General features: G+C 38.2%; 1 protein-coding gene across 2 annotated transcripts in view; it reads left to right on the top strand.

Annotated features, from left to right (window-relative positions):
• The window catches only part of pcxb (pyruvate carboxylase b), a 392,212-nt gene that overhangs the window by 67,634 nt on the left and 311,998 nt on the right, over nt 1-12,580 (top strand). For both annotated transcript variants that reach the window (XM_008435894.3, XM_008435895.3), the window contains exon 10: nt 12,276-12,394. In XM_008435894.3, the coding sequence (XP_008434116.1) occupies nt 12,276-12,394 (119 nt within the window). The remainder of the gene's footprint in view (nt 1-12,275; nt 12,395-12,580) is intronic.

The following is a 12,580-nucleotide window of genomic DNA, read 5'->3' as shown; positions in this document are numbered from 1 at the left end:
CTCTGATTTAACCGTTTCAATAAGTGTGGGGATATTTATAGAGTTAAAAAATGAATCAAGTGATATTTGTGATATGTGTCCTTTAGATGTATATAATTTTGAGTAATAATCTTTAAAGAGATCATTAATTTTTAGAGGATCAGAAGTATTTTCATTCTGCAGAGCTTTAATGCGCCAGGCTAGAGGCTTTCCTGCCTTTTCTCCTTGATCGTAGTAGGATTGTTTCAGCTTGAATATCTCTGATGAAGCTTTGGTAGTAGATAGTTTGTTATATTTTGCCCTTAATATTAGTTTTTGTTGCTTTTCTATAGAATCCTTTACATTTATCGCAAGCTCAGTCTCTTTAATTTGTTCTTTAAGTTTTACCATCTCCAGGAAGTTTCTATTTGTCTTATTTCTTGTGTAACTTATCATTTGACCCCATATAAAAGCCTTGAAGGCTTCCCATCTAATAGATGCTGTAGTCTCAGATTTATTAAGGTTGAAATGATCATAAATATTTTCCTCCATATATTTCAGAAAGTTGGTCATTTGCAGCCAATGGGGTTTTAATCGCCACATAGGATTACATTTAAAGGCAATTAGGGGTGAAAATTTAAGCAAGCATAGAGAGTGGTCGGAGATTAATATGCTTTCATAGGTACAACCTTTAATTCTGGCAACCAAAGGGTTTGAGATTAGGAAATAATCTATATGGCTATAGCTATTATAGGTAGTTGAGTGACAAGAATATGCTTTCTTTGTTGGATTCTGAATTCTTCAAATATCTTTTAAATTTAGTAAAGACATAAAATGTTGTATAACCCGTCTACTTTTAGAGTGGGATAAATCTAATCCTGATGATCGGTCAAGATTAGGATCTAAAGTACAGTTAAAGTCTCCACCAAAGATGACATCACCATGGAACGCTGTAATGGAAAGAAACAAATTATTGTAAAATTTAAGGTCGTCTATATTAGGACCGCACAGGTTAACCAAGATAAAGTTTTGGTTCATCAGTGAGGTATAGATTATTATGAATCTCCCAACAGGATCAGTATTAATTTTTTTTCTACAGATAGGCACCCTAGCATGTGGAGAAAATGAGCTTGAAAATACTTGACCTGGCCATCTTTTTCTTAGTCTTGTAATTTCGTTTGTAAGTAGATGTGTTTCTTGAACAAAAACCACTTTTGCCTGGTATTGTTTAAGTCTATTCATTACTTTAATGAGTTTGACCAATTTTCTAAAACCTCTTAAATTCCAGGAGATCACATCAATGATGGACTCGGTACTCATTCGCTCCATATCTTTAGTTTTTTGTCTCAGCTGTAGGAACTTGCATTTTGCACCTTGAGAACACTAAACATTTACAAACATAAAAAACTTTATTGAGATTCCCCACCAGTGGAGATCTCCGACTCCACTTCCCCTCTATTCTGAGACTTGGTTATGCTACTGATCCTAGAAAAATAACAGGAGCAGAGAAAATGTCCACTTAGTCAACTTACACCACAATTTTAAACTATGAACCCCATCATGCTATTAAGAAATTACGCCCCACCGCTGTGATAGGGAAACATTATCCATTAGTTTCTGGATAATGTCGAGATGTACATTATCCAGAAACACCAATCAAATGTAATTATTATCAAACCTTGCTAACGCCATTTAGCGTGTTAGTGTGGTTACCCGTCAGTTTGTTGTCCTATTTGCCGTATAAATTCCTCCACCTCCATCGGAGTGTGAAAGAGGAAACGATTCACACGGTGGGAGATCCTCATCTTTGCTGGGAATATAAGTCCAAAGTTTATATTCAGCTTACGGTTTCACTATTGCTTCCGTTGTTTTACCATCTCCGCGGACAGGTCAGGGAAGAACATCACATGGCAGCCATTGTACATCACCTTTCCTTTCAGACGGGCTGCTGTCATCATAGACATTAATGTCTGACTGTCATCACTCTCATTTTGTCTTGGTAGTTTAGGGATTTTATGATGATCACTCGTGGCGGGGTGCCTGGAGCGCTCTGCCCCTGCAGCCTGTGAGCCCGTTCGATAATGGGGGGAGATGGAAATGCATCCCGCCCCAGATCCTACATCAACCACTTCTGGAGAAAAGTTGTGATGTCCCCTTGCTCTGTTTTCTCGGGTAATCCCACAAGTTTTAGATTAGGTCTCTGGTAGTCATTTTCGAGCACATCCACCTTCAAAGTGAGCTCTTGGGTTTTCTTCTTTAAGGACGCTTCTTTGTTTGTTAGCAAGGCAACGCTAACCTCCAGGTCACCAATACGGGTTTCTGCAGAGGTAAGCCTCTCGAGGAACACTCCAATTGTGTCTTTAATTTCTTGGTTTGAAGTTATAATCTCACGTAGCTGCGTAGAGAAATGAGATTTTAAGGCTTGAATTGCTTCCATGAGGTTAGTTTCAGAAACCTGGGAGCTAGCGCTAGTCCCCATCATGTGCTCGGTTTCCACTTCGCTGCTAGCGTCATCTTCGGCTCCCTCTTTGGTGGTTGTTTTCACTTTTAACTTGTTTTGAATCGGCATCTTGGAATATTGAATTGAGTCTTTAATTTATATTATTATAAATAATAACTTGGCAGTGGTGTAAATATTCAAAGATATCCAAACCAGTTTACAGGAAAGCATAGAAATGGACTCATTTATCTCCTTCCCGGCTATCAGCAATGTGGGCTGCTGACGCTGTGCTGCTCTTAGTGTCAAGCTCTCAGTTACACAGAAAAAGCTGAAAGACATTACATTCTGTCTAAACGGAAGTAATGTTATGGTTTTGGAGCAGCCTAACCAGCGTGCTGACTTAAATTTGATGTAGAGTCTGTTAAAGATTAGGGTGATGGAAAGGAGGCCTTCAAACACCAAAGACTTTGAGCTTCTCACCAAAGTTGAACTATTAAAATATGAGAGGAAACATCCAAAAAGCTGGTTGACTATTATAAGTTTTCTTTCTTTGCTGTAATCCCAAAGTTTTTTTTTGTGGATTAATAAAAATGCCAACACTTTTTATAAAAATAAACTGTCAATAAAGCCAGATAAGTTATTCTTTTCAAACTAAATTTGTACTAATCTTTAAGAGTTGCCCATCTCAGTTCCTACAAACTTCTTGGTTGCATTAAAATTATTTTAAATCCAAATGTTGAGATCAATAGTACAAACCAAAGGATGTATTTATTTATTTTGGTAGGTCAGCGTTTGAATTAACTAATAATTCAGTTTGAGCCAGTTGGCAGGTCATATGACATCTGATTGTACCAAAGTTATCACAATCCTTACTTAAGAAAATGTGTTGAACATGATTGGAACCACTAGACATTTGACCTTTTCCTTACTGTCTGGGAATAAATTTAGTCTGACTTTCTTTTCAAGGCTGTTCTCTTAGTAACATGTTCTGTTACCTAAACACCAGAATAACATGTCTGTTTTCCTCTTGTTTTGGGTGGGTAAAGGTACTTTATTAAAATGTACATACATTGATTTTATACCCCTTTGATTCTGTTAGGAATCATAGATGATGATGTCACAGGGTTGTAAGTTTCTGATTTAAGTTTAACGACGTTGCAGGACACAGAACAGGAATATCTCTCGGAGTGTCCTTAAGACTGTTGAAAGGGGATAAATCAGGACAAAAATTTGCTTAATTATCTTGCTATATTAACTACCTGGCTTAAGTTGGGTTTGACCTTGAGCGGCTATAGTATCTGATCAACTGGACGATGGATCTTTCAGGTCCTGTTTCAGGTCGTTTTCCTCTGGATTTGTTCCAGTTTCTCAATAAATGGTCTCTAAATACTGCTAACCCATTAAAAAAGTTTTTTAGACTTGACCTTTAATCTTGTGAAAGGAAATCTTTGTTCGGACTTCTGACTGGAAATGATTAACCAAGATCTTGAAGTCCAGTATGTGCCTGCAGACTTTGGGACATGCACTTCATTTTCGCTTCCTGTTCCGCCTCACTTTGACATGCCATCGATTCAGCCTCGTTGCTTTCTGTTCAAAGCACCACTCACTCCACCGTTGGATAATTTAAACACAGGCACTCCGGCCTGCGGTATGCAGAAATACCCTTTATGCTTTCCGAAAACACTCTTGAAAATGTGTGGCAACGTGCATGCAGCATCCCGATGATCTTGCTGCTTTGACTGCCCATGGTCTTGGCTGCCAGACCTTATGAAACAGTGACCACTCAATCTGTTACAGTGGCTGCCACTTCACTCACCGACTCCGGCTGGGAAAACGAGTTCAAAACGAAGCGACACACTTTGGTGCTCTGTGGGAATCTGCTGAAAATACATGAGGCTGCCCGTGTGCATGCGCGGCGTACAGTATGCAGAGGCGATGGCTGCCATTCTCTTGAGGTCGTTGAGCTTGCATTAATAACTGCAGCTGTAGCTGCTGGGTAATTGCTCAGCACAGGTACACACGCACAGCCGCATGCGAACATCTTAATTGGCTCATTTTCCATCTTATTTCGTTCCATGTTTGCAGAACCAGAGCTGTGTGTGGGAGTCTCTTTATTGTTTATACATGCACTTTCTAGTCTATTTTGCTGTGTTGTGTGTATGTGCTGCTGCTCATAATTTAAACTGTTTTTTTTTTTTCTTTAGAGAGGAGTTGTGCATGTAAATCCATGTAATGAGAACTGGCTTGTCTGAGCAGAGAAACCTCAGCTCAGTATAAATATTTTTATTCAGATAATTTTCCTCTAGTTTACAGGAATATTTATACATGCGTAGAACTTGTGGGCGTTTACAAGGTGTTATTCATTTCTGCTTGGCAAGCTAATTTATTTGAAAGGTAGTTATTACAAGAAAATACTTGTTTTCTTGTTTATGCATTTTAAATTGAGCACCAAGTAAAAAAAAAAAGGTCTTTTTGGGGAAGAAACTGCATCATTCAGTGAGAGATTCAGATTTGCTGTGGAAATATGTTGTGCACCAGAAAGTGTTCTCCAATTATCGAGGGATCACACTTCTCAGACTCTCTGGGAAAATGTACTCTAGGACAAGAGTGTCAAACTCGTTTCTTCAGGGAACGGCGTCCTGCAGCTTTTCTTGTCCCTGATCCAACACATTTAATTCAAATTCCTGAATTTCCTCCTTTTAGAGTCCGGCTAATGATCTAATTATTTTATCCAGGTAATTTTAAAGCAGGGACATCTGAAAATGACTCTGCATTGGCCATTGAGCACTGTTGGCTGTAATGTCCCCTTGATGAGCATTTAAGGGTGTTTTCTGGCCCACATTTGATTTGTGGCTCTGGAGAAAACTCAAGTCTGTGTTCCTGGAGGCAATTTGTAGGCGGTGTTGTCAGTGTGTCTCTTAAGAGACATCTAATCCTGTGTCTGCAGACTTGACACTTGTTCCCATTGTTAGTTGGACTGCACCACAGCTGTCATCTGTCCCAAACTCTGTTTGTGGTGGTTATAGAGATTATTTTAAATCACAAAGGGAGGCGAAGATGATGATGTCTGGGCTTTACTGTCTTCAGATGCACAGGAGAGTCTGAAGCTTTGGTTTCTAACAAAGGTGATGGAGTTGGAGATGGCTCCGTCGCATCACCCGGTACCTCTTTTGCAGTAATGCAGCTATTGCACCAGTCGGTGATATTAAAGAGACGGTGGAGTCAAAAATCAAGGCATTTAAATAATTTGGTCTATGGGCAACATCATTGTGTCAGATTGTTTTCCCCAAACTAGAGTAGGTATTAGTACTAAACGTATATAGGCTAAGCAAACCACTGGCCGGCCTTCCTTTTTCTTTATTTATTTTTAAATCTACTCAGACTAGGTAAGATCATTTTATTAATATAGCACATGTAACACTCGCTATTTGTTTACAGTTAATCCACTCGTAATAAGACCAGAGCTAGGTTCGACTACTGGAGTAGTGAGAAGTGTATTTTGAATTAATGACCACAGACCAAAGAAAATTAAGGTAAAACAGCCGGCTTATTATTTGTTGAAAGAACAATAAAAGAATAAACAACAATGTTACACAATTAACACACAATGACACAAATTCCAAAAATAGTTTCCAGTTTCTTTCAGAATATTTTATAAATATAAATTAAGGATACTATTTATTTTACCTAGGTTATAGTTCTATTTAAGTTCTAGTTAATGCTATTTATCTATTTTAATTTACAGTTTGTTTTAATTTGTTTAATCTATTTTAGTTCTTTGGTGTTTCCCTTAAGAGGTTAGGAAAGAAAAAAAAACAATAACAGCAAAACAACAAAACACAGCAGAACAATTCAGCAGACAGGTCAAACTGTGCTTCAGATTGATGTCTTGTTTCCTCCGATGATCCAACAGTTGATTCTGTTTCAGTGACTCACTGCTAATGCGCACGACAACATAGGCCGGTCATACCAAGTTGCGGGGTTGACAATGTCCAGCAGAGGGCGTAGCTCCTACTGGATGGTCATTAAGCTCCGGGTTGGCTCGCCATCTCGTTCTCCTTAGGAAGATCCATTTCAGTGATGATCCGAGACTCCTGAGTCCAAATCCCAGCCGAACGTAAGAAAAAAATAAAAAATAAAAAATGCCTGTTGCCAACAAAGTGACAGTTAACAACAGTTGACAAGAGCGGCTGTTAGCTTCAGCGGATCAGCTGTTACTCCTGCTGACTTTCAGTTGGCTTGCTGTTAGCAACAGCCAACGCCTCCGCTGATCAGCCTCCGCTTCAGCTTTCCATTTAAATTAAATAAATGTTTAACAAATACATTATCAAAAAAAAACGGAAGAAACAAAATACACTTTCAACTCACCAAGTCCAGTTCCACAACACACAAAAAATGATCCCGAGCGCAGTCAAGGTGAGAAAAAAAAATAATGCGAAAAGCTCCTTCTCAAAAAAAAAAAAAACAAAAAAAAAAAAACACGTCTTAGACAGCAAATCAGCTACGAGTGGTCAATTTCTCTTATGTCTTTTTTCTTTTCAGCACAATCCCGTTTTCTTCTGCGCTCTCTGCTTGCTTTATGCTCTCTGCCTCTCCTCTTTCTCAAGTCAGAGAACGCAGCAACACTCGATTGGCTGAAACTAGTCACATGGGTTATACATAAATGTGACCCTTCAGAATAAGAGAGTTCGCTGACAAAGCAAAACTGGTTTATACAGCTTCTCTAATCAATTAAAATATCAAAAATCAAATACAGCAATTATAATGTCTCTAATTGTTGCTCTTTTTAATTTTTTTATATATTTTTAACAGTTTTAAGATCGATTAATTCCCTATTTATTTTCCTATTTATTTACTTCCTATTTATCTAATTTACTATTATTTTTATGAAGAGGCTATTTCAACCTGGGTTACACACATTTTAAGCAACAAGACAGTTCAAAGTGCTTTACATGAATTATAAGGAAAATACAAACAGAACAACAAAACCGAAAAAGACAAAAAGGTAAAGACTAAATATTGGTTTCCCCATGTTTAATAAGAATAGGTAGTTCATAATATATAAACTAATAGGGGTTTCTCTGGATCTTAAGTTTGTCCTGGATTAGACAAGTATAAAACTTAACTCTGGGTTAAGTTCTGGATTTGTAGGGCTGAATGACTTGGTTGAGAAACACATCACGATATAGGCATTTCATGCCAGTTGATAGACTATTATTGATTGGGGTTTTGTTGTTTTTAAATATCTGAAATATTTCCAAACTGGTGGCGTGGCCTTTCCTGTTTTATCCAAAGTTTTCCCTCCATGCCGTTGTTTTTTTTTTCTTTCTTCTTTTAAGCAGTTATGAGGACTTTAAAACTGCTGCTGTGGCAGTTACTGAGCAGGGTGTTGCTAGGTAACCAAAGAGTGAGTTGCTAGGTAACCAAAGAGTGAGTGAGTCAGTTGATTCCACCAACCTTACGTTGCTAGCTAAAGCCAGAATACTGTGCGGTTCTGGATCAGAGTTGAATCAATTTTCTATATATACAATATTTCAGATGTATTATTGATTGATATTGATCTTCCATGATATATCTGGCTATTGACTTATTATCCAGCCCTTGCTCAGACTGTTTAAAAACCCTCCACTATTTTAGAGTGAACATTTTTAAAGTGAGGTGCATGTAAAATAGGCAGAGAAAAATTCAGAGGTAACTTAAATATGCCTGCAGCCTTCTTATAGAAAATGTTTTACTTCTTACTACCCTACTGCAGGGTAAAGGAACATCTGCTACTTTATTTGGGGCTGGTTGACAAACATGTCTAACATTTCAAAAAACCGGTGCATCAGCAGGATTTAATCAGATCAAAATCGACTGGTTTTGGACTTTCTTGGAGGCACATCCTTTTTCTGTGCTTCAGATTTGATGCATTTCTTCCTCTGCCCCTCTAAAACACCCGGCACCGAGTCAGTTGCCAGCTTCGATTTTCTGGAGTTTAAGCTAAAGGTCTTTTTGTGTCTCCAATCAATCGCTGGCTTTTCTTCATTTGTCTTCACTTTTATGCCTGACGGATGGAAATCAAAGCAATCCTGAGGGTGTCGGACTTCTTCTTTTTCTTTTTTTTTTTTACTAGTTGAGTTAAGAGGCATTTTCTGAGAACGGGATTGATGGGAGTGGTTGAGATTTCTTCATTTTCATGTATTTTGTTGAAGAGAAAAACAAAAATTGCACAGAAATGTTCAGTATGGTGTCACTTCCCCTGTGGCCCGTCTGGATGAATTAGATTGGGTCTTTTGCAGCTTCCTTCCGTCTTGCTATCTAATCAATTCAGTTTGAAACCTTTAAACCCCCAAATAGTAATTTGACATCTGTTGTAGTAGAAATAAACGGTCACTTTGGAGCCGTTGAATGGCTTCAGGTTACTTTCTATTACACAACAGCTGATTTCCCTAAATTATTTCTACATGTTTGGTCGTCATTAGAAATATGGTAAGATTTTATGTGCAGTTTATGCACAGAAGTGACATTCTGCATACCAAACCTTTTCAGACGGCATGACTGAAACTGAGTAGATGAAAATGTTGAAAGCTCTCCACACCAAATCAATGCAAGAATGTCCCATTGATCTATAGCTAGGAGGTAATCTGACATATTAACTCAGTTAAGTTTTTACTGGTTTTGTTTTTAAAACATCATTAACGTAAGCAGTGTAACTATATATTGTATATTTGGCGTTTGTCATCTCACGTGTGATTAATTGGAGCATTTACGTGCATTTATTGCCCAGCGCTCTGCGCTTGTTTCTGTTTATTGGATCTGCACTTTAATTTCTTTCCTCTCTCAACAGTCAGCTGTTATTCCTCTACTTAAACTATAATAAGTAGATCATAAAATTCTCTTTAGTTTTTCTCTGTGTGCTCCAAACTCATTAAATGTAAACTCATCAGAAGCCCGAACCACCATCAGGCAAATAATTCTGGTCCGACCCGAACTATTGTTACCTGTCAAATTACCTGTCCAAACAGAGCTTCCTAACCAAGGTGTCCATAACTCTTCAACACGCTGTCAGCTCCCGGTCAGAAAGACGCATTTAGTTCAGTGTCCATGAGATGATATTCAGAAAGGATCTTTTATTTGATTGATTTTAGTTTCCTCTGCGATTAACTCTTTGCATAAAGTCTATCATGTCTCCATGTGCTCCAGTCAAAGGTGTTAATTATAAGATGTCAAATGACAGAGGGGCTTAAAAAATAACCAAATATTCAGTTTGGTTATTTTTTTAAATTTTATATATATATAGATGTGCACACACACATTTAAAATTTTGTCCCCCCGAGAGGTAGTCCTGGCCCCCCCTTAGCCCCCCCAACTTTAAAAGTCTAGCTCCGCCACTGTTTACTTGTGGAGAGTAAGAGCACTTGTGTGTTTACACAAGAGCACCAGGGGCAATGCTCACCAGGGAGCATTGCCCCTGGTGAGCAATGCTCAGCCCCTGGCATTGCTCACCAGGGGCTGAGCAATGCTCAGCCCCACCAGGCTGAGCATTGCTTATTTATTGAAGTCTTTTTAAAATATTTGCATTTTTAATACTTTATAGTTGGTGTTAAGGTATTAATCTTCCAATCTTTCAATAATACATAATTACCAAGAGATATTTTCAAATTTCCTGCCAACTTTAAACATTTTTTAACTCAAAAACACGACAAGCGGCTGGATGAATGGCTGTCCTAGTGCGCCAACCACCGAGCTGAGCAGGTTTTCTGGGGGAAACCTTGAATAGGTTCTGCTAAATACGCCTCCAGAGTGTAGAAATGAGTCAGTTTTGCATTAATTTGTTTGAAACTTTAACTCAAGTGTACATCTGGATATACTTTTTGGGTGTACTTTTATATTTTGTCTTTAGCATATTGCCTATGGGGCACATTATGCTTCAAACTGGATTAAAAAAAAGAGATGAGTAAAAACAAGAGAATAAAATCTAAGCACCAATTACAACTAATGGGTTGGAAAGATGACAGAGTCTAAAATGGTGAGATCACAAACCAGAATGTTGAAAGAGCCATTTCTCTTCTCCGTCTGCACTGAAAATATCATTTTAATTGTATAATCAGCATCAAAATTTGTCCTTTGTTTTTTTTGTTTTTTTTACAAAAATTATGAACATAAGAACAGCATTGATCCAGGTCTCTAAAAATGCTGTGCAGACATTTCATGCAGCGTGTTTTACAGCTCTGATCGTCTGATTCCACTCAGCATCTTATTGCCAAGGTCCACTGGATCAGCAGCTTGATTTGCTGTCTTACACCTGCTGCTGTTCTGCTGCACACTCAGTCCTCTGCAGGAAGTATTTATCTACTGCTTTAACGTGTTTAAGGATTCCTGAGCAGATTTGGTTCTTCTGCTGTCATCAGTTTAAACAACATTGTCTTTGAGAGACTCCCGTCTTTGGTCTCGCATCTGATTCCTTTGGTTGAAATAATCCAATGTTCTCTGAATGGGTTTTCTGCAGGTCTGATCTCAAACCTTTGTTGTCCTTCATTCATGTTAAATTAAATCTACTGAAACTGAAAATGCGACTTTTTTCTATGTAAATACTTTGACCAACAGCGTAGCCATAGTAGGGGAATATGATTAGAATATTGATAAATTGGGATTTTTCTACATTTTCAGTTGGATTCAAACTAGTATGTCTAACAAATAACTTTTTTCCTCTTTTAGATTGAAGGCAAAAAATGTGAATCAGAAGTTTCCAATCTCATTTTGTAAGATGAAATAATGCTTTTTAAAATCTTGCTTAAGCTGGATTTATGGGTCAGATTTATGCTTTAAAAATGATCTGTTTAAGAAAGGTTTACTACCAGACCTTAAAAATACATAAAAGTATAATATTTGTTCTGTTTTTCAGGTGTGAAAATGGTAGAAAGAGATTATTGAAACATATTTGAAGTTAGTCAGGGAAGCAGCCAAAAAATGAGTCGTAAATGGGAATAATTTGTAGGTACCATTTAGAGGATCCAGAAAACATGTGGAAGACGTTGCTCTAATCAAACCAAAACCCAAAACATTTTGGAGCAAAAAAGTAGACAACCTATCCCTGAGATAAAACATGGTGGTGGCAGCATCATGCAGTGGCAGTGCAGGGAATCAGGTCATTGATGGAATGAAACAATCCTGGATGAAAAGAGTTGATCACTTTCCTTCCATGTCATAATTAAGCACTGTGTATTACTGCCACTACTTTTGCATGGGACTGAATTTCTTTTTATTTATTTTTTGCCAGTATGTAGTATTTTGTTGTGTACATGGAGCAACGACCAATCAAAATGGCGACTAAAATCTGCAGGACAAATGCTGAAAACGAGCAGCTCTGTAATAATTGTGTTGAAGTTTTCATGGAAGTAGTTTAATAAAGTGGTGTCTCTTTATGATTCATAAGTGCAATAATTTTTTTTGGCCCTCATCCGCATCGCTTCCCATCAATTAAGTAAGGTATTACCATCCTGGACGGCGAGACGAATCCCTGCGTATTTATTGTACCTGCCTTCGATTGTGAATCTAATTGCATTTATTGAGCCGAGAGGTGGGGGAAGAAATTGCCTTTTGACGGCGAGATTCCAGTTACTCCTCCTTGATTAATGATCTAATTTGTCATTACATGGAGATGATGAAAAGTGGCCTTCTCTCGCTACACAAATAAAGCGCACGGCTCATTCTTTACCCATTTCATATGGCAATGTTCGCTTAGCGTGGAGTTTTTTTTGTTCCTTTAGTTTCATGGTTCATTAAGATGAGTGAGTGCTGCCTCTTCATTGTTTACACGACTAATACTAACAGTATTAGTTGAATAATTTACGGCGGTAAAACTGTCATGCTTTGTTGTTGTCTTTGTCCTCAGGTGGGCTACGAGAACGCGGGAACCGTGGAGTTCCTGGTCGACAAACATGGAAAACACTACTTCATTGAGGTCAACTCCCGGCTCCAGGTTGAACACACGGTCACCGAGGAAATCACGGAGTAAGTGGCGGATGTTTATTTGCCAGGATGGCTTCATGCTGCTGGGCAGCTGCGTAATTGTGGCGGTTGTCATTTTGCATGAGCGTCTGGTTGGCGTCGTTTTTCTGACTGACAGGTGCGCCGCTTCAAGGTTGGAAGGTTTCCATTCTGGGAATTTGCAGGATTTGTGATTTAAAACTGGGGGAA

Source organism: Poecilia reticulata, chromosome 18 (assembly GCF_904066995.2).
Source record: "Poecilia reticulata chromosome 18, P_reticulata-male-v2, whole genome shotgun sequence".
In the NCBI taxonomy this organism is placed as follows: domain Eukaryota; kingdom Metazoa; phylum Chordata; class Actinopteri; order Cyprinodontiformes; family Poeciliidae; genus Poecilia; species Poecilia reticulata.
The sequence above is the reverse complement of the archived record's forward strand: the minus strand, read 5'-3'. Positions and strand labels throughout refer to the sequence as shown.